Raw genomic sequence first — 26231 nt, 5'->3', positions numbered from 1 at the left:
TTTTAAAATCTTATTTTGTCTGGCATAAGTATTTCTACCCCAGCTTGTTGTTGTTCCCATTTTTATGAATTGTCTTTGTCCATCCCTTAGTACTTTCACTCTGTGTGTCTTTCGATCTGAAGTTAGTCTCTTGTAGACAGCACATGTAAGGGTCTTACCCATTCAACTGTTGCATGTCTTTTGATTTGAGCATTTAATCCACTTAAATTTAAAGTAATTGTTGATACATATGTAGTTATTGCTATTTTATTATTCATATTTTTTCCTATTTTCTTCTTAAAGAAGTTCCTTTAACATTTCTTTAAATACTAGTTTAGTGATGGTGAATTCCTTTATCTTTTTCTTCTCTGGGAAGATTTTTATCTTTCCTTCAGTTGTAAATGATAGCTTTGTTCGAGAGAATAATCTTAGTTGTAGGTCTTTGATTTTTGTTACTTTAAATATTTCATGCCAGTCCCTTCTGTTGAGCAATGAGCTGACCATCTAATGCAGGGGTCGGGAACCTATGGCTCACGAGCCAGATGCGGCTCTTTTGATAGCTGCATCTGGCTCACAGACAAATCTTTAATAAAAACTAAATAATAACATTAAAAATATAAAACATTCTCATGTATTATAATCCATTCATTTCTTACCGCTCATGTTCATGGTTGGGGTGGCTGGAGCCAATCACAGCTGTCCTCCAGGACAACACCAAATTTTTATTGGATAATGCTTCACGTACACGGGTCATTGTGAGGTCAGGAAGTAAACTTCCCTACTTTTAATCAAGTAGTCAGCTAGCTAATTGCAGAAACCCTTTTGATGAAGAAGATGGCTAAAAGAAAAAAAGATGAGGAGTATCGTACTTTTCAGCAGGAATGGACAGAGGAATTTGCCTTTGTGGAGAGAGCAGGTTCTGCAGTCTGTTTAATATGCAATGATAAAATTGCATCAGTGAAACGGTTAAATATAAAGCGGCACTTCAACATACACCATACAACATTTGCATCGAAATATCCAGCGGGGGACAGCAGGAAGAAAGCATGTCAAGAGCTATTGTGCAGAGTGCAAGCTAGTCAGCAGCAACTCTGTGTTTGGACCCAACAAGGTGACTGGAATTCAGCTAGCTTTGCTGGTGCTTTAGCACTTGTGAGAAACAGAAAGCCATTCACAGATGGGGAGTATGCCAAAACATTCATGCTTGATATTGCCAATGAACTTTTTGACGACTTTTCAGATAAAGACAAGATAATCAAACGGAAAAAAGACATGCCTCTGTCGGCAAGAACTGTTCACGATTGTACCATCATGATGGCAAATCAAATTGAGGCAACACAAGTGAAGGACATAAATGCAGCACCATTCTTTTCTCTCGCTTTTGATGAGTCAACAGATGTAAGCCATTTATCCCAGTTCAGTGTGATTTCAAGGTTTGCTGTTGGTGACACACTATGTGAGGAAAGTCTTGCTGTTTTGCCTATGAAAGAGACAACAAGAGGGGAGGATTTATTCAAGTCTTTTACTGAGTTCGCTAAAGAAAAAAATCTCCCTATGGATGAGCTTATTTCGGTGCATACTGACGGTGCCCCGTGCGTGGTGGGGAAAAACAGAGGATTCGTAGTGCTTCTTCATGAACATGTAAAGAGACCCATCCTAAGTTTTCATTGCATCCTACATCAGGAGGTGCTTTGTGCTCAGATGTGTGGCGAGCAGCTTGGTGAGGTGATGTCGCTGGTCATTCAGGTGGTCAACTTTATTGTTGCCCGAGCTTTAAATGATCGCCAGTTTAAAACACTGCTGGATGAAGTTGGGAATAATTATCCTGGTCTGCTTCTGCACAGCAATGTGCGTTGGTTGTCAAGAGGGAAGGGGCTCAGCCATTTCTCGGCTTGTCTGAGCGAAATCCAGACTTTTCTTTAAATGAAAAACGTCGAGCATCCTGAGTTAGCTAACACTGAGTGGCTCCTGAAGTTCTGCTATCTTGTGGACATGACTAAACATCTGAACCAGCCCAATGTGAAAATGCAAGGTGTTGGAAATACAGTCTTATCCCTTCAACAAGCAATGTTTGCCTTTGAAAACAAGCTGGAACTCTTCAGCGCCGATATTGAAACAGGTCGTGTACTACACTGAAAAACTGGGAGAGTTTAAAGATGCATGTATAGCAAGTGACCCTGCTCAACGTCTTGATCTCCAGCAGCTAGCGGGCTTCACATCTAATCTCCTGCAGTCATTCAAAGCGCTCTTTGGAGAATTTCGTGAACGCACTAGTCTTTTTAAGTTCATCACCCATCCACACGAGTGTGCAGTGGACAGCGCCAGTCTGAGTTACATCCCGGTGTTTCCGTCAGAGATTTTGAGCTACAAGCTGCTGACCTGAAGGCCTCAGACATGTGGATGAATAAGTTCAAGTCACTGAATGAAGATTTGGAAAGACTTGCATGACAGCAAGCAGAGTTGGCGAGCAAACACAAGTGGGGAGAAATGAAAAAACTTCAACCCGCGGACTAGCTGATTGTCAAAACTTGGAACGCGCTTCCCGTCACATACCACACACTGCAGCATGTGAGTATTGCTGTGCTGACAATGTTTGGCTCTACATATGCATGTGAGTAGTCTTTCTCACATCTAAAGAACGTTAAGACCAACCTACGGTCACGTTTAACAGATGGAAGTCTCAACGCCTGCATGAAGCTTAACCTCACCACATATCAACCAGACTACAAAGCCATCAGCAAAACCATGCAGCACCAGAAGTCGCATTAATGGTAAGAAGTACTTTATTCATCATTAGTTAGCAACAGCATAACAATGTTATTAAAAAGAATTCAGAGACTTATTGTACTTTAAAAGTGTTGGTCTTACATAGAACGCACACATTTACTTGTATTAAGTGTTAAACATATTGTATGGCTCTCATGGAATTACATTTTAAAATATGTGGCGTTCATGGCTCTCTCAGCCAAAAAGGTTCCCGACCCCTGGGAACTTCCTAGTAGGAAAACTTTTCTCCTGCTGTTTTTAAGATTCTTCGTCTTTAATCTTTGACATTTTAATTGTGTCTTCATGTGGGCCTCTTTAGGTTCGTTTTCTTTGGGACCCTGTGCTTCCTTGGCTTGTAGGTCTGTGTCCTCCTTTGCCAGGTTAGAGAAGTTTTGTCATTAATCCTTCAAATAGGTTTTCAGTTCCTTGCTCTCTTGTAAAGCAAGTAGCTACGGCCACCATCACAGCTGCCTGGCCCATGCCAGTTCATATTAGATTCGGACAGACGGTAATGAAACAGCGGAGCCAAGAACTGTTGGGCCATTACCTTTAATCCTAGCTTGCACCCGGCAGGCAAGTAAAAACACACACTGGGCTCCAAAACCCACTCAATTCAGTGCTCACAAAGCTACTGACTTATCTGAGTTTCCTACAATCAAAGTTTCTAGCTCACTAGCCACTAGCCTCATTCACCTCTGTTCCCCATCTCCTTCTTGCTGCACAAACTCTTCACAAACTGGCTTCTCCTGGCCTCCCCCACGTAGCCTTTCTCTGCTCTCTCTTCTAATGCTAATCTCAGGAATCGGAGAGCAAGCTCCTGGTCTGCCCCACTTTATAGTGTAGAAATCAAAATCTTTAATCCAATATACAAACAAGGAAGTCTCTGATACAGAGTCACTTTTCTGAGGTATAATGGGATTCCTCATGAGAGTGCCCCACCCCACATCATGCAATCAGTCAAGGGTGTGGGGAAAAGCTTAGTCTTAAAACTAAGTCTTAGGCTATAACCACCCTACCTGCTTAAAGCCTGTCCCTCAACCCCAGTGCAAACTATAAGTGAGCAAACATATATATCATATTTACAATCTTATTTGACCAACATCTCTTCTCCTTCTGCTACCCCTTGATGCTAATGTTAGTATGCTTGATGTCCCAGAAGCCTCTTAAACTGTCCTCATTTTTTTGGATTCTTTTTTTTTCTTTTTGCTGTTCTGATTGGGTGTTTTCTGCTACCTTATCTTCCAAATCACTATTTTAATTCTCTGCTTCTAATATGTTAATTTTATCTACTGTATTCTTCATTGCGTTTATTGTATTCTTCATTTCTTACTGATTCTTTTATGCTTTTTTATTTTTATGTTTCCTATCTCTTTAAAAGTTTTCAATGAGATCACTGAGCATCCTTATAAGCAGTGTTCTGAACTCTGTCTGCTCCTAGTAGAGTGCTTGTCTTCATTTTGTTTAGTTACTTTTCTGGACTTCTGTTCTATTTTTTCATTTGAACACATTTCATTTTCTCCACATTTTGGCCGGCTCCCTGTGTTTGTTTCTGTGTATTAAGTAGAGCTGCTATGTCTTATGTGGTGTCCTGTGAGGCCTAGTGATACAGTGTCCCTGATCACCTGAGCCGGGTTGTATGTGTCCTTTTGTTGTAGTTGGGCCTTGATTGCTGTTGGCATGTCAGTGGTAGGGATTGGCTTTCAGGGTCATTGGTTGTAAGACTGGTTCTCATGACCATGGAGGATCTGTTGTGCAGGAGCAGGATGTGCTCCAGGCAGCTCCAGTGCCTGCTGAGTCTATCCTTTGAGTGTGTTTGTGGAGGTTGGTTGGTGCTCTGGTGTGGTCTGAAGCTGGCCACTGGGTGTGTTAGTTCTGGGGCCCCTTGGGAGGTGCCTACGAGGTCAACTACTGCCTGTGCCCTTGAGCTACAGAGTGGTCTGCAGTTGATTGCCACTGTGCTAGGCTCGGAGGTGCCTGAGAGAGAGGCTAAGCTGCGAACTAGGTCAGCTATCACTATTACTGGGCTTGGGGCTGCTTAGCAAGAGTTATGGGGCATGCTGAGGCCAGATGCCTGCTTTTTGGGGTTTGTGAACCTTTGAAATATTGTAGGAAAGTCCACAGTGTGAGCCACAACAGGCCATTTGTATGGAAAAGCCACTGGAGGTAGCTTGGGTGGGCCCACCAACAGTGTTAGCCTTGTTGATGGAGATTTGGTATGGGGCCTGCAGGCTGGGTGGGGGATGAACTCAACTAAGGAGCAGTGACTTCTGCTAGTACAGTATTAGCCATGTATAAGACACTCCCACGTATGAGACGCACCTTAATTTGGGCAGCCCAAAACTTGAAAAAATATATATATTACATAAAGTTATTGAACTCAAGTTTTATTCATCATAAAATTCATGCAACTCCTCATCACTGTCAAAATTCCCATCCATTAGCTTGTCCTCATCTGTGTTTGATGACGAATCACTGTCTTCAACAATGAGCGCAAAAACAAGTGTGAAAAAGTGGGAAATACAAGTAAAAATATCTATAACCACTATATATGGCGCACCCAGTTTTTAGACCCCAAATTTTTCAGAAAAGGGGAAATGTCTTATACATGGGGAAATACAGTACTTTGAGAGAAAGCTGCCCTTCTATCTCTCACTTTGAAGCCGGACAATTCCTCCTATGTCCCTGGAGCCTTTTTAACTGGTGTCCCAGCATTGGAGCTCAGAGCAAGTGAGTTAGCAAGTAAGTCCACGCATGGGCCCTTTTATAAAAGGATCACAGGATCACTTTGGATTCCAGTAGCCCGTCGTTTCACTCAGCTACAATCTTTTACGATTTTCACAGTCAGAAGTTTTGGGGACTTCTCTTCCTGGCACTGGAATTCTGGGCTGGGGAACCTGGCTTTTGTTGGCACCCCTCTCTCCCTAGAGGGGACCATCACAAATAAGATCTCTCTTGATTCTTAACTGCCACTCATGGGTGTGCAACCAGCCCGTTCTGTGTGTCTGCCCCTCCTACCAGTCTGGACTTGGCTTGTTCTGTAATCTGTATAGGACTTCTGTTCAGCTAGACTTCAAGTATTTCTCAGTGGATTGTTCTGTAGTTTAGTTCTAATTTTGATGTGGTCATGGGAAGAGACAAGTATAGTGTTACCTACTCTACTGTTTTGGCCAGAAGCCAGGAATATTCTTGTTATTTTGTTTTGTTTTCTCTTTTATTTATTTTAGAGAGAGAGGATTGGGGTAGGGGGGGAGGAACATTGATCTGTTCCTATATGTACCCTGACCGGAGGATCGAACTGGCAACATCTGCACTTCAGGACAGTGCTCTAACCTACCAAGCTATTTGGCCAGGGCTTTTTTTTTGTTTTTAAATGAATTTATTTTTAACATATTAAAAAATTTTTCCCGGTTTAAATTCTAATATGGTTAATATCAATAAATATAACCAATGAAAACAAAAGCTTTGTGGGAGTCCTCAAATTTTTTTTTTTTTTGAAAAGAAGTAAATCTGTTTTTATTTACAGATAACATAACCATCTGTGTCTACAATTTTGAAAAACAAAACAGAGTTGGAGCTTGCATATCACCTGATTTCAAGATGGTATGGTATTTGCGAAAGGGTGGACTAAGAAATCAATGAAACCAAATGAGCAATCCTAAAATAAACCCACACATACACCTCAATAATTTTTTTAAGCATATATAAGGGATCCTAAGAGTTTGAGAATTGCTACTCTGGAGTCTACAACATTGATTGCCAAAATGTGTTATATAAGAGCATATGATCTGTGGGCCACTACTTCTCAAGTATTGTAATAGACACTAGAGCAAAAAAATGGTTCATTTATAGATAGTATTTTTTTAGTGCTTCTTGTAGGCCCGTGATAGAGAACCTTTTTATAAAAACCGCCCACTTTTGCAGTGCTGGTCAACCTGGTCTCTCCTGCCCACTAGTGGGCGTTTCAGCTTTTATGGTGGGCCAATCGTGGCGCCGTTTGGCTGCTCCGCTGGCCCACCATGAAAGTGGAACGCCCACTAGTGGGCCGGAGGGACCAAGTTGACCGGCACTGCAAAAGTGGGCGGTTTTTATAAAAAGGTTAGCCATCACAGTTCTAGGCTAACAATGCGTTGTGAAGTCTCCAAGGAAGTAATAGTATATCTCAACTACAATAATTTGACTACAGAGCTTCTAACTTGACTGATACCTTTTGGAATACATTTTGGAACTACTGCTCTATGGGCATGTCAGTATTAAGTGTTCTGTTGATGCCTTGGAGGCAGCTGGGAAGAGAGTGGCTTTGGATTCCGACTAACCTGGCTTTTTGAATCATGGCTTTGCCATTCATTAGCCTCAGTTTCCTTTCCCGCAAACAGGATAATGGTAGCAAACATTAGAGGATTGTTTGAGCATTAAGTGGGATAACAAGTAAGTTGTCTTCCTAATAATAGGTACTCAGTATAATTGTTTCCTACTTTCTTCTAATTTCTGTCCATTACAAGTATTCCCATGCTAATCACACTAATGAGTCATGGAGAAATGTAGAAACTAGTCTAACAAGTTAATGGAACAATAAAAGTTACACTGACTGGCTAGCCAGTGTTGTGCATATAGTTAGACTAAACTACCCCAGCTTTTAAGCCATCAAAAAAAAATACACTTTTGTAGTTATTTGGGGGGAGATGATGGGGCAGCAGAGAGTAAAATGGGCCAAACATACAGTGACAGAAGATGGTTTGACTTTGGGTGGTGGGCACACAATGTAATATACAGATTATGTACCATAGAGATGTACATCTGACACCGATATTCTATTAACCAGTGTCACTCCCATTAAATTTAATAATAAAAAAAATACAGTCAGCATGTCCACTGACCCAGTCCCTCTTAAACTGAAGAATGGCAATAAAAATTAACTTAGTGGAGTCACCCGATTTTTAACCCAATTATGACCATGAAGGGGAAATCTATTGTATTTTATTATATTAAACTTACAAAATTTCCCTTTGGAGAATATTGACAGTTTGCTGGGGTCATTCCCAGTATTATGTGTAGTTTCAGTATATCCTTCATTTGCTTTTCTGAGTTTTTATAATTGTAATTTAGCTCATGTATTCAATCCTAAATACATAATTTGGCATCTACTTCACTTTGGTCTTTTCTTATTTCAAGTGAAACATAACTTCCATACTCCTTTATTGCTGTTAGTATTCCCTGCACCCTCACATTCTGAGCATAAGATAAAGAGCTTTCCTTATGCATTTAAATTACTCTTTTATTGTCACTGTGTACTAGACCCTCTGAACTATAAAAAAGCATGCCTTAGGATTATTGAAAATATTTGCCCAGAGGAAGCTGACATTATCCTGGAGAAAGGACAATGTATAGCATGTTGGTAGGAGTCTAAAGGCATAAATTTGAATTAGAGCTCAGCTCTCTTTTGCATATTCTTTTAGTTACTTGCCAGTCTGATTCTCTTCCTTCCTGTGTAAAATAATAGTACCAATTCTGTGCCATTAGTTTTAAGGATTAGATGGGAACATATTGAGTATTTATTATAGTACTGTGCTTAGCATTGTTAAGCACAAATGTTCACCCTCCTGCCGCCACGACCACCACCACCTTCACCATCTTCACCATATCTGTATACCCGTATAAAATGATACTCGTGTACTTCGCTTACTGGAAAAGTCTTTGAGTTATTGTTAAAAACCTTTATATGTACATTTTAAAAGATTGATTCTATTTCTAAGCCATAGCATACAAGGCAGAAGAGCAACAACAGGAAAGACTGCTGATAGAGCAAGGAATGAGAGCTTGGAAAAAGTCACACAAATCATTAGAAGGAAAAGAACAAAACAAAAACTGTTAAATAGCATTATTTTATAAGGTGAAAGAAAAAACATTCTACTTTTTCTGAAAGGCCATTATTGCATAATTGGAGTATAGTACAGCATACTTATTTGTTTAGTAAATGTACATTGTTAAAAATATATGAGTCTATGCCTAGTATACCTTTTAATAGTTTATGCTTTTGATTTTCATAAAAAAGTATTACCTACACATGGTTAAAAAATCAAAGAGATTATAAAGTAGGCTTATATAAAAAGAAAGTTTCCTGTCCTCCTTGCCTTTTCCTATACTTAGTGTTTCTTAAAGAACTACTTTGAATTTATTCAACTATATCTTTGATGATTACTTCTGTACTTTTTAAAAAAAACCCACCTTATCTTGGCTTATCAATTTTAGACATTATTCTGCTGTAGTAAATAAGTATTTCATTAAGTTACTTCTCCTTTCCTCTTCTTGCAAAATTTTATTTTTTAGTTCTTTCTTACTGTTGACATTTTATTTGCTTATTTCTTGTCCTTTTAACTTCAGCTGAGACCATGAGCCCATTCCTTTAAAAAAAAAAAAAAGTCTTTATCAGTTTAACATTCACTGCAAAATGGAGCTGAGAGGACAGAGGTTTCCATGTACTCCTGCCTCCATACGTGCATGGCCTCCACCAGAGTGGTACATGTGCTAAAACTGGTGGTTCTGCATTGACATACTGTAAAGCCAGTAGCCAGGGCTGCCATCACAGCAGCCTGGCCCATGCAGGTTCGCATTGGATTCGGACAGTCGGTAAAGAAACAAGCCAAAAACTGGTGGGCCATTATCCTAGCTTGCACCCAGCGGGCAAGTAAAAACACACACTGGGCTCCAAAACCCACTCACATTCAGTGCTCACAAAGCTACTGACTTATCCAAGTTTCCTAGAATCAAAGGTTCCTAGCTCACCAGACTTATTCACCTATGTTCCCCATCTCCTCCCTTCTCCCTGCACAAACTCTGCACAAACTGGCCTCTCACTCAACACTCTGCCATCTTGGCTGCTTCTCCTGGCCCCTTCCACCTGACCTTTCTCTGCTCTCCTCTCTGCTCTCTCCTCTAATGTGTCAACCTCAGGAACCAAGAGTGCAAGCTCCCGTTCTGCCCCTTTATAGTGTAGAAATCAAAACCTTTAATCCAATATACAAAATAGGGAAGTCTCTAATACAAAGTCACTTATCTGGGGCATGATGGGATTGCACCACCCCACATCAAAAAGGGTGGGAAAGGCTTAATCCCAAAACCAAGCCGCAGGCTACAAGGATCCTTCCTGCCCACAGCCCGTCCCCAACACACATTAATATCACCTGGGCGATAGCTTCCATGTGGGCAGCACCATCTTTAACAAAGTGAGCATAATATATTTTATCTGCCCAACACATACCATAATCATCCAAAGTCCATAGTTCATTAGGGCTCACTTGTATATCCTGGGATTTGGACAAATGTTTAGTGACACATCTCCATCATTGCGGTATTAGAATATTTTCACTGCTCTAAAGATCCTCTGTGCTCATTATTCATTGCCTCTCCCACTGTTTTTTGTTTGTATGTTTGTTTTTGTTGTCTCCGTAGTGTTGTCTTCTCTAGAATGTCATGTAGTTGGAATCTTACAATAGGTAGCTTTTCCAGAGTGGATTCTTTCACTTAGTAATATGCATTTTAGGTTCCTCCTTGTCTTCTCATGACTTGATAGCTCCTTTCTTGTCAGTCCTGAGTCACATTCCTCTGCGTGACTGTACCAGTTTACCATTCACACCTATTGAAAAGCATCTTGCTTTCTACCAAGTTTTGGTAATTATGAATAAAACTGTTACAAAACAGTTTTTGTGTGAACATAGGTTTTCAACTCCTTCAGGAACGTGATTGCTCTGGTATGTTAAGAGTATGTTTAGTTTTGTAAGAAACCACCAAACTGTCTGGACCATTTTGTGTTCGCATCAGCAATGAAGGAGAGTTTTTGTTGCTCCGTACCCTCCCCAGCAGTTGGTGTTGCCAGTATTATGGGTTTTGTCCTTTTTGATAAGTTTATAGTGGTATCTTATTGTTTTATTTTGCATTTCCTTGATGACTTAATTATGTGGGGCATCTTTTCATGTTCTTATTCTCCATCTGTGTATCTTTGGTGAGGTAGATGTATGTTAAGGTCTTTGGCCCATATTTTAATCAAGTTGTTAGCTTTCATATTGTGGAGTTTTAAGTTTTTTGTTGCTTTGGTTAACAATCCTTTATCGTATAGGTCTTTCACAAATATTTTCTTTCACTCTGTAATTTGTCTTCTCATTCTCTTGACCTTGTTTTTCATAGTGCAGCGTCTAGATTACCAATTGTTTCTTTCATGGATGATTGCTTTAGTGTGTATCTGAAGGGTCATTGCCAGACCCCAGGCCATCTAGGTTTTCTCCTGTGTTATCTTCTGAGAGTTTTATAGTTTTGCATTTTATATTGTCAACATAAGAAACATCCAGACCTATAGAGAATTTTTATGAGTTTGAGCCAAACTGATGACAGTTGCTAGGAAGCAAAAGCTCAATGGATTGAGAAAATGCTCCAGAAAATGGCAATTTCACCACTTATTTTATACATTAGAATCAAAAGAGAAAGCATAAGGGGGTTACATAAAATTGATCGATGGTAGATTAGGGAGGCAGGTCAGAGCCACGCAGGGAAATCTGGGGGAAATTTCTGGGACTGGATGAAAACTAGAACAGTTACATACTTTTACAATGGTGGGTGTAGGACAGGTAACAGTGAACATTTACTGCAAGTAGAGATAGTCTGCTGGAGAACAAGAGCTGTTCCGGTGGGAGATTGTGCCCTGAGGGGTCTGGGGAAAGGGGATTACTCTAACATTCCAACGGTGTGTAATCATAGATGCAAAAAGACAATAGACAGCCTCAAAGGTAAAGATTAACCTTTGTCAAGGAAGCTTTTAGCCCTAGGACGTGACCCCCGCCATGACTTGCTTTTAGTTAGAAAGCTTTAATTTCAGACCATTCTGTGTAGTTACATTAGGCCTTTGAGTTTGTAAGAGGCCATTAGCGTTGTCAGGTTTAGTATGTGGCCCCTTTTTCATCCACAATATTTAGGTCTGTGATCTCGTATGGCCAGTATCCACGGCCACCATCACAGCAGCCTGGTCCATGTAGGTTCGCATTTGATTCGGACAGATGGTAATGAAACAATGGAGCCCAGAACTGGTGGGTCATTAGCTTTAATCCTAGCTTGCACCCAGCGAGCAAGTAAAAACACACACTGAGCTCCAAAACCCACTCATTCAGCGCTCACAAAGCTACTGACTTATCCGAGTTTACTAGAATCAAAGGTTTCTAGCTCACTAGCCTTATTCACCCCTGTTCCCCATCTCCTTCTCTGCACAAACTGGCTTCTCCTTCAACACTCCCCCATCTTGGCTGTTTTTCCTGGCTTCCTCTACTTGGCCTTTCTCTGTTCTCTCTAATGCTAATCTCAGGAACTGAGAGAGCAAGCTCCCGGTCTGCCCTACTTTATAGTGCAGAAATCAAAACCTTTAATCCAGGTGTAAAGCCAGGAGCCACGGCCAGGGCCACTATCATATCAGCCCAGCCCATGCAGGTTCGCATTGGATTCGGACAGTCGGTAAAGAAACAGTGGAGCCAAAAACTGATGGGCCATAGTCTTTAATTCTAGCTTGCACCCGGCGGGCAAGTAAAAATACACACTGGGCTCCAAAACCCAGTCACATTCAGTGCTCACAAGCCACTGACTTATCCGAGTTTCCTAGAATCAAAGGTTTCTAGCTCACCAGCCTTATTCTCCTCAGTTCCCCATCTCCTTCTTTCTCCAGCGTCAAACTGCACAAACTGGCATCTCACTCAGCACTCCACCATCTTGGCTACTTCTCCTGGCCTCCTCCACGTGGCCTTTCTCTGCTCTCCTCTGCTCTCTCCTCTAATGATAATCTCAGGAACCAAGAGCCAAACTCCTGTCCTGCCCCCACTTTATAGTGTAGAAAACCAAAATCCCTTAATCCAATATACAAACAAGGAAATCTCTAATACAAAGTTACTTCTCTGAGGCATGATTGGATTGTACCACCCTGCAGCAAAAAGGGTGGGAAAGGCTTAATCCCAAAACCAAGCCCCAGGTTACAACGATCCCCAACACACATTAATATCACCTGGGTGACGGCCTCCACGTGGGCGGAGTCATCTTTAACAAAGTGAGCATAATACATTTTATCTGCCCAACACCAGGGGTCCCCAAACTTTTCACACAGGGGCCAGTTCACTGTCCCTCAGACAGGACTATAAAAAAAAACTATGAACAAATCCCTATGCACACTGCACATATCTTATTTTAAAGTAAAAAACAAAAGGGGCCCTGGCCGGTTGGCTCAGCGGTAGAGCGTCGGCCTAGCGTGCGGAGGACCCGGGTTCGATTCCGGCCAGGGCACACAGGAGAAGCGCCCATTTGCTTCTCCACCCCTCCGCCGCGCTTTCCCTCTCTGTCTCTCTCTTCCCCTCCCGCAGCCAAGGCTCCATTGGAGCAAAGATGGCCCGGGCGCTGGGGATGGCTCTGTGGCCTCTGCCCCAGGCGCTAGAGTGGCTCTGGTCGCAACATGGCGACGCCCAGGATAGGCAGAGCATCGCCCCCTGGTGGGCAGAGCGTTGCCCCTGGTGGGCGTGCCGGGTGGATCCCGGTCGGGCGCATGCGGGAGTCTGTCTGGCTGTCTCTCCCTGTTTCCAGCTTCAGAAAAATGAAAAAAACAAAAAACAAAAAAAACAAAAGGGGAACAAATAAAATATTTAAAATAAAGAATAAGTAAATTTAAATCAACAAACTGACCAGTATTTCAATGGGAACTATGGGCCTGCTTTTGGCTAATGAGATGGTCAATGTGCTCCTCTCACTGACCACCAATGAAAGAGGTGTCCCTTCCGGAAGTGCAGCAGGGGCCAGATAAATGGCCTCAGGGGCCGCAGTTTGGGGACCCCTGCTTTAATCCAATGTACAAAATAGGGAAGTCTCTAATACAAAGTCACTTATCTGAGGCATGATGGGATTGCACCATCCCACATCAAAAAGAGGGGAAAAGGCTTAGTCCTAAAACCAAGCCCCAGGCTACAAGGATCCTGCCTGCCCACAGCCCGCCCCCAACACATGTCAATATCACGTGGGCAGCGCCATCTTTAACAAAGTGAGTATAATATATTTTATTTGCCCAACAGATCTGTTTTGAGTTAATTTTTGTAAAGGGCCTACATGTACTTTTTTAGTATTTACCTTGCTTGATGTTATCTTAGTTTCCTGGATCTGTGGTTCAGTTTCTGGCATTAATTTAGGGATATTTTCAGCCATTATTGTTTCAGAAATTTCTTCTGTTCTCTTTTGTCTCCTTTTTACCTTCTCATTACATGTATGTTATACCTTTTGTAGTTGTCTAACAGTTGTTGAATACTATGAGGGTTTTTTTTAGTGTTTTTTAATCTCTGCTTTTCAGTTTTAGAGGTTTTTATTGAAATATCGTCAAGCTCAGAAATCCTTTCCTCAGCCATGTCCAGTCCACTAATAAGCCCACCAAAAGTATTCTTCATTTCCTTTAAAGTATTCTTAATATCTAGCATTATATTGGTTCTTCTTAAAATTTTCATCTCTCTGCTTACATTGCCCACCTATTCGTGCATGTTGTCTACATTACCTATTGTAGCCATTCAGTATTAATTATAGTTGTTTTTAATTCCTGGTCTGATAATTCCAATATTCTTGCCAAATCTGAGACTGGTTCTGTCTGATACTTGCTCTGTCTCTTCAAAGTGTGTTTTTTTGCTTTTTAGGATGGCTTGTAATTGTTTTCATGGTAGCACACATGGTGTACTGGGTTAATGAAATACTGTAGATAGGCGTTAGTACTGTGGTGGTAAGGTGGGGCGCAGGGTATGCATTCTGTAGTCTGGTTATGTCTCAGTCTTTTGGTGAACCTGTTCCTCTGGGCTACGAACTGCACAATTGCTTCTCAGGCTCATCTCTCCCCTTCAAGTGGGACAGGATGGGTAAAATAGGCTGGTGTTGGGTATTTCCCTTTTTCCAGGTCAGTTCACCTCGGATAAAACCTGGGCAGCTTAGGTTGTGATCAGATTGTTTTCCCTGAAGGCAGGCTTTGTTAATAAGAACAGAATGCTCTGGTGGATTGCAAAATGGTTCCTGTTTCACTTGCTCTGCAGAAGCACAAGGGTTCACTGTAAGAACCTGATGGAGCTCCTGGAAGTAGACTCACAGTATTGTGGGGACCCCCTGTGACTAGGTCCCCTTGTAGTTGTTCTCTCTCTGACTTGTATACTCTGAGGCTATAGCAGCTTTTTCGTTATAGTTCTGTCTTACCCCTCCTGGTGCTAGTTTTGAGGAGGTTATAATACTGTTAACCTAAAAATAAAAGGCCGAAGTGAGAAGCAACAAGTATTTATTTAAGATCCAAAAGAATAGCTATCAGGGGAGCATTGATTCATGCAGAAACTCAAATAGGGTTCTGCTTGAGATGTGAAGGCAAGGAGTATTTATGAGAAAGGGAAGGGGAATAATTACTTGAACAGAAGGAAAGAATTTCTATAGGTGTAGATAAGCCTAGCCTAGGGATGCTATCTAAAGAGTGTCTTAATTATCAGTCTAGTAGTCATAACAAATAGTTGTTTGGAATACAATGCTGCATTAGGCCCAGACCAAAGGTTATTTTGCCCAGTTTTAACATTCCAAAGTAATGTTTGAGGAGTAAGATGTGGGGACTAAAAGAATATCAAATGCTTTTCTTGCTACCTTCCCACAAATTAACAGGAGAAAATCAAAGGATGGAGTGTCAGCTTCCAAGCTTCTGTGCTAGCCCAGAAACCAGAAGTCCATGTCTTTTTATCTTGATGCTTCTCTCAACTTGTTAGCTGTACTTCAACATAATATTGATAGCATTTGCATCTTCTTCTATAGCCATAATTCCTAATTAATTCATATGTTTTGACTTTAGATTGAATTTCAGAGTAGAAAATTAAAACTTACATTATGACTATAAATATTTTTACTGCATATCTAGATATTGTAGTGTGATTATATTCTTTTACAGCTATTCCCCCTAGTTGGGCAGATAAAATATATTTATATTATGCTCACTTTGTTAAAGATGGCGCTACCCATATGGAAGCCTGTCACCCAGGTGATGGTATTGGTTGCCCTTCTTGTTTGGGATGGGTGTGATTATATTAATGTGTGTTGGAGGCTAGCTTTGGGCAGGTAGGATCCTTGTACCCTGGGGCTTGGTTTTGGGACTAAGCCTTTCCCACCCTTTTTGATGTGGGGTGGTGCACTCTCATGAGGAATCCCATTTATGCCTCAGATATGTGACTGTATCAGACACTTCCTTGTTTGTATATTGGATTAAAGGTTTGGATTTCTACACTATAAAGTGAGGCAGACTGGGAGCTTGCTCTCTTGGTTTCTGAGATTAGCATTAGAGAGCAGAGAGCAGAGAAAGGCCACGTGGAGGAGGCCAGGAGATGGCGGAGTGCTGGAGGAGAGAGAAGCCAGTTTGTGCGGAGTTTGTGCAGAGAGGAGATGGGGAACAGAGGTGAATAAAGCTAGTGAGCTAGAAACCTTTGATTCTAGGAAACTCAGATAAGTCAGTAGCTTTGTGAGCACTGAATGAGTGGGTTTTGGAGCCCAATGTGTGCTTTTACTTGCCTGCCAGGTACAAGCTAGGATTAAAGCTAATGGCCCACCAGTTCTTGGCTCCGTTGTTTCATTACCATCTGTCTGAATCAAATGCAAACTTGCATGGGCCAGGCGGCTGTGATGGTGGCCATGGCTACTGGCTTAACACCCCTAAAGTTTCTCAATCGCCTTTCCTTTTTTTTCTTGTACTGTTTGCCTTCATTTATCAATTCCCTCCTCTTTATTTTTGTCTGACACCTTTCTCCTGGAACCTTCTGTCATTTTACTCTACTCTGGACTGGTTGCTCTCTAGGCCAGTTGAGTAGCCGTGTCAGCATAAAGCCTATAAAACAATTTTATAAGAGTTCATTAGAATTTATTTAAGCCAAGCTGAGGACATTTCTGGAAGAAACATCTCAGTGGATTGAGAAAATGCTTTGGAGAATATCTGTTTTGCAGTTCATTTTATACATTTAGAATCAAAGGAGAAAAACGAAGGAAGGTTACATGAAATCCATTGGTGGTAGATTAAGCAGACAGGAGAAAGCAAGGTGGGGAATCTCTGGTATTGGATAAAAACCAAACATAGGTGGGTACAGGATAATTAACATTTTACATTTACAGCAAGTAGAGATGGTCTACAGGCAACAAGGTAACAGGAGTTTGAGTGAATCTAGTCACACCTCTTAGGGGTGGTGAAAAGATTACTCTGGTATTTCAAAAGTATGTGAACCTAGATGCACAAGAACAATGGACAGGATGCTCTTAAGGCAAAGATGAACATTTTACTCAGGAATGTATAGACTTGGGGCGAGACTACTCACCATGACCTGACAAGTTAGGAATTGTATGATTAGATCATCCTGTGTGGTTACTTTTGGTCACTGAGCTTGTTAGGCCTGCCAAGGAGCCCCTTGAGCTTGTCGGGTCTGCTACATAGCCCCTTTTTCCTTCACAGCTGTCAGTCTGCAACTTATTTCCCATTTTCTTGGTATCTATTTTTTCCTGGATCCCCTGTCTCCAAATTTTGATGGATAACACCTTCAAATATTTTCCCAAGAGAGTTCATAGGAGGTAAACTTTTTTCATTTCAGCATGAATGAATGTGTCTGTTTTTTCCATAATCTTTATGCTGGTTGAGATATATAATTCTAGGTTGAAAATAATGTTTTCCTATAACCTTGAAGATGTCACTTCATTGTTTTCTGGTATTCAGTGTTACTAATGAGAAGTGTGATTTCTGTTCAGTTAATATTTAAGTCAGTGGTTCTCCAACTTTTTGAAGTTGGGGTGCATTTAAAATCCTACAAATAATTGTAGGCGCACTATATACTGATGGATACATGAATTTACCAAAACTTGCAAACTGCCCTTTTACTGTTCTGCTTGGCTATCTGACCCCACCCTTACTGGACTATCGCCCCTGAAACAGAAAAGTTCTAGGAAGCTGGTCAGCCACCCCGAGGAGAAGTGTTCCAAGAAGCCGATATCGTAAAACTACAGAAGGGAGCATACCAGAACTGCTGATGCAACACACGCTTGCTCAAAGCTCTCCCTTAACCCTATAAAAAATTTGCCTCAGAATCTGTTTGGGTGCACTTCTCCTTTCTTCCTTTCAATAAAGCCTGCACACCTGGTGTTCGAGTGCTGTCTCATTCTTACATATACAAATTCCTGAGAAATATGTTATAATAATTAAGTCAAATATTAAAGAAAAAATATAAAGTCCAAGCGTGCTTTTATGGTAATTAAATGAAATAAATACGATAAAATTAAATTTATTCTGACATTAAAAAAAACATTTTTATGTTACATTTTGAGTTATGCTTTTTAGAATTCGTAAAAAAGAGGAGTTAAAAATTTTAAAAAACGACAAAATTATCTTTTTATTTATATAGGTACATTCTTAGTAAGATTTAATAAATTCGGCAGGTCCTGGCGTAAATGTATTAAGTTTTTTCATTCTTGTGTTAATCAGAAACGTGAGCCTGATGTGTCCTAGCAATTTCTTCAGTGTTTGGGCATATATTTGAAAGGCAAACTCTTATTTCCTCTTTTTACTCTTAATTGTGTTGAGGGTAGAAAATTCTAATTCACATAAATAGGATGTTGAAAATTGTAGAAAAATGTTTAAAACTTTTTTAAATATTGCCACATACTCTTCTTTTATAGAAAGCCAATAATTCCTTATGTTTAATCATCAATCCAAAACCCCCACCATACATATCATCTTAACTTTACACCAAACAAAGGATAGAAAAACTTACCTCCAGTCTTTCTGGGGAACATGGGGGGTAGTGTAAACAATCCAGCACCACAGCTTAACAGCCTAATCAGGCAAGTGAGGTAAGGGATTGGGCAGACTGTCAGCTTACAGCTAATTCCCCATACCTCTGTCTCCCAAAAATCTAAACTCCAAAAATCCTGTTGGTTTTTTGGTCCCCAACAGGCACATATTTCTCTAGAATACCATAGGGCACACACACTTTGAGAACCACTGTCTTAAGTGTTAAGTGCCTCTTCCCTTTACCCACCTCCCCTGAGCCTATTCTCGGTCTTCTTGGGATCTTTGTTTTATCTATGTTATTCTGAAGTTCCACAGAAATGTATTTAGGAATTCTTTTAACTCATTGTGTTGAGCACTCAATATTCTCTCTCAGTCTGAAAATCTTTGTCCTTTAGTTTTGGGGAAAACTCTTGTTCTTGAATTATTACTCTTCTGTTTCCCCTGCATTCTTTGTAGACCTCATTTTAATTAAAAATAAGTTATTCTAATTCCTCTTTGTTTTTTTTCTCTTAAATTTCCAATTCATCTTTACCCTTCTTCTGGATAAATTATTTATCTTCTAGTATTTCTATTTAGCTTTGCATATTTCTGTACTTATTGTTCTCTGTCCCCTTTTCATAGTATCCTGCTATTATTTTATGGAGGCAGTGTTGCCTTAAATCTGTCAAGGATACTCAGTAGAGTATTTTTGTGTTCTTTCATTCCTGAATTACATCTTTTCCCTCAGAGTTTTTTCTTCTGATTTATAAATTTGGCAGTTCTCTTCCATTTTGTAAGTTTTGCTCAGTTTGTTGATCTTGGTGATCTGTTCATATTTAATGAGTCAATAGAAAAACTAAATGAGCTCTGTGGTTAGACATAGCTCCTTTTCAGAATGCTGCCTGCCTCACTTTAGGAGTGGTTGGATGCTGATTAAGCTGGATTACTGAATGCTAGAAACAGAAGCTTTACTCTGGGGCATCAATCCCAATTTATATCAACCATGCCAGTATTTCCCTGACATTTCATTTTTTAGAGACATAACTTCCAGTTCTTATTTTTGTATTTTCACTCAGGGGTAAAGTCTGGTTGCTAGCAGTGTAAGCAACTGTAGAGATAGGATCCTTACCTCTGTCCTAGTCCCACCCTTAGTCATACCTAGCGTACCTGGATTTTGATGAGGAAATTGATTTTTTTCCATGCTTTTCCTTGGCACTGATTTCTTCTGCTTTACTGCATTAGGTGGGACTCCATCTGCTTTCTGATTGCTGAACTTGATTCATATTTCTTTTTTTTTTTTTTTTTTTGTATTTTTCCGAAGCTAGAAACGGGGAGAGACAGACTCCCGCATGCGCCCGACTGAAATCCACCCGGCACGCCCACCCGGGGGCGACGCTCTGCCCACCAGGGGGCCATGCGCTGCCCCTCCGGGGTGTCACTCTGCCACGACCAGAGCCACTCCAGCGCCTGGGGCAGAGGCCAAGGAGCCATCCCCAGTGCCCGGGCCATCTTTGCTCCAATGGAGCCTCGCTGCGGGAGGGGAAGAGAGAGACAGAGAGGAAGGAGGGGGGAGGGGTGGAGAAGCAGATGGGCGCTTCTGCTGTGTGCCCTGGCCGGGAATTGAACCCGGGACCCCTTGCACGCCTGGCCGACGCTCTACCACTGAGCCAATCAGCCAGGGCTGATTCATATTTCTTGTTAGCTTATTGTTCTCCCTTCTCTCTTTCTTATTTTTTTTGGCTTTATGGCTTTACTCCCTGTATCATTTTAATAAGATTGCTCAAAGGAGAGGTACATTCATTGACTCTGTGTATTGTTTTAAATCAAAAGTTCAAAATACTTATAAGGCATGAAAACATCCTCTATTTTAGAAGAGTTTTCATCAAAAATTATAATAAAACCTACCTTGGTACTTACAGGCATTAGCTCTCAGCTCTCAAGAAAATGTGGTTTTCAGGAATGAGTCTCTGAAGTTTCTGACTATATAAAGCACATTACGATCAGAGTAATAAAGAAAAAGTAATAATGATACTTTTGTGGACTAGACACTGTTGTTAAAGTGCTTTATTAAATAGACTCATTGAATTCTCACAGCAACTATATGAGGGTAGTGTGTTTCTCCATTTACCTGAGAGGAAGTGAGTTACTGTGAAGTTACATCACTTGCTCAAGTGCTGTATGAATGATTCCATAGTCACGTTGATCTCTATAGGTATTAAAGTGAATCTAGTTTATTTTCCTAGATGTTAGTGGCTTTTTGATAAACATTATGGAACACAATAGAAAAATCAATCCTGACTTATTAAGGACTTATATCCCTTTATGAAGCCAGTAAAATTAATGAAAATTTTTACCTCTCGTTTAAACCAGGCAGCCAGGGTTCTGTGCTGGTCATTAAGATGTCACGTCATTCATAGTTTGTAGTACTGGATTATGGTCCTTTTTTATTTTTGTATTTTTTTGAAGTGAGAAGCAGGGAGGCAGACAGACTCCTGCATGTACCCTACCAGGATCCACCCAGCAAACCCACCAGAGGGCAATGCTCTGCCCATCTGGGACGTTGCTCCGTTGTAACCAGAGCCATTCTAGCACCTGAGGCGGAGGCCACGGAGCCATCCTCAGTGCCTGTGCCAACTTTGCTCCAATGGAGCCTTGACTGCAGGAGGGGAAGAGAGAGATAGAGAGAAAGGAGAGGGAGAAGGGTGGAGAAGCAGATGGGCGCTTCTCCTATGTGCCCTGACTGGGAATCAAACCTGGGACTTCCACACACTGGGCCCAGGCTCTACTGCTGAGCTAACCAGCCAGGACTTGGATTATGGTGCATTTTAAAGCATATTCCATTTCTAGAAATTTGTTCTGCAATTGTACACATGCACAAAAATACATGCACAGGATTGTTGATGGAATGATTTGTAATGGAAAGCTAGAAAAATCTAAATGGCCATCAGTAGGGGATTGGTTAATTTGTAGTAAGTTTATCTATGTATTGGAATGCTGTATTAAAAAGAAATCAAAGAAACCTTTGTATGCTGATGTGTAAAAAGATGTTTGAATAATATGTGAAAAAATCGTATCTAGTATGGCCCTCTATTTATAAAAAGTATGTATATTACATATATGTGCTAATGTATTTGTATACATGTGGAAAAAATTGTAAGAACATATGAAAGGAATTGTTATTTCTTTTGGGAATTGAATTGTAGGAACTTTTTATTTTTGAATCCTTAAGTACCGTTTTGTTTATTTTACCATGAAAATGTAAATTTTATAATTTTTTTTTTAAGTGAGAGAGACAGGAAGGAAGAGATATGAGAAGCATCAATTCTTTGTTGCAGCACCTTAATTGTTCGTTGATTGCTTTCTCATATGTGCTTTCACTGGAGGCTGCAGCTTGAGCCAGTGACCCTTATTCAAGCCCGTAATCTTGAGCTCAAGCCAGCGATCATGGGGTCATATCTATAATCCCATGCTCAAGCTGGTGAGCCTGTGCTCAATCCAGATGAGCCCACGCTCAAGACAGTGACCTTGGGGTTTCAAACCTGGGTCCTCAGTGTTCCAGGCTGATGCTCTGTCCACTACAGCACTGCGTAGTCATGCTAAACTTTATAATGTTGAGAAAATAAAGCATAGTAGTTTATAGGAACTGTCAGTAGTATACCAACTACCACTAGCTAGGTTTCCTAGTTGAGATAGAATCTAATGGAAGGGGTCTGGGAATCTGTGACCTAACAATTTAAGTGGTTTCACTAGGTTAGAGAAGAGGAATATGTGTAAAAATGCAAATTTAAGTGAAGGGGAAATACTATGCAGGCATCCCCAAACTACTGCTGGCAGTGGAGCGCATGCAGCCCCCTGAGGCCATTTATCTGCCCCCCCATCCTCCCCCCCCCCTTCCGGAAGGGGCATCTCTTTCATTGGTGGTCAGTGAGAGGAGCACTGTATGTGGCGGCCCTCCAACGGTCTGAGGGACAGTGAACTGGCCCCCTGTGTAAAAAGTTTGGGGACCCCTGCGTGTCCATTGAAACAATGAAACTACTTTGAATAATATGCTAAACTAATAATAAATTTGAAAATTTTGGAGGTGATAAATGAATTTTTAGGAAATCATTACATATTTTAGAGATAGGAAAGCTATCTTATACCAAATAACATGGAAACACATGTCAAAAATACCCATGTCCACCCTGTGTTGTAGGCACCTACGATTATATATGAATACTTTGGTCCAGCAGTTTTGCCTTTAGGAATTTGTTCTAGATGTTTCTTTAGTAACACATTTTGACTAATTCACAAGACTGTGTTGATAAATCAGACTTCTTGATAACTGTTTCATCAGAAATTATTTCTGTAAATTGTGTGTCACAGCTCCTTTCCCCCTGCCTCCTGCTTTCAAGAGCTTGTGGCCGCTCCAGGTGATGTAACTTGGAGAGATAACCGGTGACACACAGGCCCAAGTTGGGCGACAAAGTGAGTTTTTAAGGGGATGCAGCTAGGATCAGTTGCAGAGAAATAGCTGCAAATATTGCCTTTGACCTCTCTCACCCCTTTCAAACTTCTTTTTGTGCTTCCTGGGTGGAATTTGGGCACACAAACTGGTAAAATTTTGTTCCATCTAATGCAGTGGAAAGGTCCTTGTTTGCTCTCCTAACCACTATGGAAAGAGCGTGGGGCAGAAAGACCTGGTTTCTAATCTGTCCACTTCAAGTCCTCCTGTCTATTCCTTAACCCACTGCAAACCTCTACTTAAGCCTCAAAAACTCCTTATTGCAAAATATAGAATACATTTTTCTCCCCTTTTTATTTGGTCCCATTATTTCTCCTTTCTAGAAATTATTTATCAATTTTCTGATTAAATGATATTATAGTGTTTGGTAGTAAATGCAGACTCAGGTAATGAAAACAGAAATATCCATCCCTTGGTCTCAGCACCCAGATATGAGCACTGGCATATTCATTGCCATTTATATGTACATAGCTTAATAAAATTGAGATTGTATTTATACACAGTTTTGTGTCCTACTTTTTGTTTTTATAACACTTATACTGTAAGCAGTGAGTTTTAAAGGCTATATAGTTTTCTTTTTTTATCAATATATATAGTTTTCTTATTATATAGCTTTTTCATTACTAGTTTAATCTGTTTGGTTCTTATGATAAGTTTAGTTTGCTTCTGCTTTTGGAACTTTTCACCTGCCTCTTTCATAGGCTTCTTTTAATACTTGCCCTGTAGGTTTTAGTGTTGTCTGAGTTCCCTTTCACTGCCCTGGGCTTGCGGGCAATCTCATTGACTCCGCCAGCTGCAGCATCACCTGTTTGCTTCCCAAGCCTGGAGGCCATTTCATCTGCGTGCTCCCTTCTGAACACTACCTCTGCATTTGTTTCCTGGGCTCCCCCCCCCCCCACCGAATGCCCTGCAGGCACCCGAAAGGGACGTAACAAGGATAAATAAATTACGTGTTTCCTTCAGGTCCTCCCTCTAGCTAGTATACACCTGGAATATTTTAGATGCTTTGTTTCATAAATAAAAATTTCTAAAATGTGCAGTGATTCCTTAGCATATCAAATTGGCAGAAAAGGGTAGTGAATAAAGACAATCCTAAAAAAATGCCTGCATAACCTGGTAGGCTGTGTGCCCTTTCTTATCTTTGCCCTCCTTTTCATCCTGTTCCCTTAACCTCTTTATCCTCCTTCCCCTTTTCCAAGTTACACAGAAGTGATACCCCACAGTGGAAGCTACAGGAACTTTTTCCAGTGCTGATCAGTCACAGCAAAACTTACTGTCTTTTCTTGAGTATGGAAAGAAATGGTTATGTTATACATTGCATAACCATTGATAGGTGCTTTTAGAGTTCTAGTAAATATGCACTTTACTTTTGACTTAATATCACAATATCTGAGGTACCTTAATCTTCTTTTGAGTGTTTTGGGGAAGAGAAAACAGACTAAATAATGTTTCCTTTCTACAGGAATTAATATTTTTTGAGAATTTGAGAAAAGGATACTTAGTGCTTATTTTACTTTAGGATTATAATGTCTGTATAGTAGACATCTACTCCAGCTTTTGGAGTTATAATTTAATGTAACCTAAAATTCTCGTTCTGGTCTGAGACTTAATTGCTACAGTCAATTTAGAAATATTCATTGAATGACTACAATGATCAGTATAGAATCTTGAAAGCCTTAATGCCTAAAAAAAGTTGTTTTAAAGGAAAGAATATAACCACATTAAATACAATCTGGAGAATAAGAGGAAAAAAGTTCTACCCCCCGCCTTTTTTTAGTGAGAGAAGGGGAGATAGACAGACTCCCACATGCACCCCAGTTGGAATTCACCAGCAGCCCCCGTCTGGGTTCAATGCTCAAATCAACCTAGCTATTTTTAATGCTTGAGGCTGATGCTTGGACCAACCGAGCTATCCTCTGCACCAACGCTCAGACCAGTCAAGCCACTGGCTGCAAGAGGGGAAGGAGGAGGAGAGAAGCAGATGGTTGCTTCTCCTTTGTGCCCTGACTGGGAATCAAACCCAGGATGTCCATATATCAGGCCGGTGCTCTAATCACTGAGCAAACCAGCCAAGGCCAAAAGTCCTCTTAATCTCACCTAAGAAAATTGCTGATAGAATCTATATATAGCTGGTTGTTTTCAAATTTGTGTTTGTGTGGCTCAAATGTGTCCTGCTTTTTCCCACTTAATACATCATTTTACAACTATTTAAATGGCTGCATACTAATCTGTTAGTTGCATGGCCCTATTGTATGCACAGTGTTTATGGAGGGGTGGATGGTACATTGTTTCAAAAAATAATATGACTCAAGAATAAATAGTTATCCTATAAATTAAATTACTTATCACATGGGTTTTAATAAGTAGGAGAATGGAAACCTTTTTATTTAAAGTCAGTGCTTTTTTGTTTTCAAACATATAAATCTGAAACTAGAGGGAGATGGTCTTCAGTTGGGAGCAATATTTCAGCTATGTATTTTGGAAAAGTTACCTACATAAGTTAGATAGTTGCTTATTTAGAGATTGTCATAAATCTTATGTTACATTGTGTTCTTTTATAGATTATGGAGCTTTGTGGTGCAAAAAGACTTGGTTATTTTGGAAGAAGTCAGTTCTATATTGCTTTGAAACTTGTAGCTGTTGCCCAGTCTGGTTTCCCTCTAAGAGTGGAAAGTATTAATACAGGTAAATATGGGATACATTAGTAACTGAAATGAAAACAGACTTCTAATCACAAATGAAAAAAGTAAAGTCAGTACAAATGTTGAGTCTCTCTGATATTATACTGGCTCTTGTGATGTTGAGTAAAGTATCATAACTTTATTCTCACCACCATCCTTTTTAAAATCTGTGAATGTTAGAAAACATACCTATCTTAAACATTAGGGCATATATGTACTTCATACATATTTGGTGATATAAAACTGTTAAAATGTGATTTTATAGCATAATTTTACTAAGAATTGCTTAGAATATAGGTAATTTTATCAAGATAAATTGTAATGACTTTCCTATATGCTTTCTTTACATTTTTTTCTAATATAAAGCAGCATTATACTTTGTTTTCTTGTTTGTGAAGGCTGTGGAAAGTTCCGTATAAAATTAGAAAGTATTAGTTAACCAAAACTTTCCGATGGAAACAATATGAAAATATTGGCAGACTAAAACCTGGTT

General features: G+C 40.3%; 1 protein-coding gene across 5 annotated transcripts in view; it reads left to right on the top strand.

The window, feature by feature from the left end:
- The window catches only part of REPS1 (RALBP1 associated Eps domain containing 1), a 101318-nt gene that overhangs the window by 29106 nt on the left and 45981 nt on the right, over window positions 1-26231 (top strand). For 4 of the 5 annotated variants that reach the window (XM_066247867.1, XM_066247866.1, XM_066247869.1 and 1 more), the window contains exon 2: window positions 25619-25742. In XM_066247867.1, the coding sequence (XP_066103964.1) occupies window positions 25619-25742 (124 nt within the window). Of the gene's footprint in view, window positions 1-22939; window positions 23021-25618; window positions 25743-26231 lie in introns of those variants that run through there. The other variant, XM_066247870.1, reaches the window with a different exon arrangement.

The sequence above is a fragment of the Saccopteryx bilineata genome, chromosome 12 (genome assembly GCF_036850765.1).
Source record: "Saccopteryx bilineata isolate mSacBil1 chromosome 12, mSacBil1_pri_phased_curated, whole genome shotgun sequence".
In the NCBI taxonomy this organism is placed as follows: Eukaryota; Metazoa; Chordata; class Mammalia; order Chiroptera; family Emballonuridae; genus Saccopteryx; species Saccopteryx bilineata.
The sequence above is the reverse complement of the archived record's forward strand: the minus strand, read 5'-3'. Positions and strand labels throughout refer to the sequence as shown.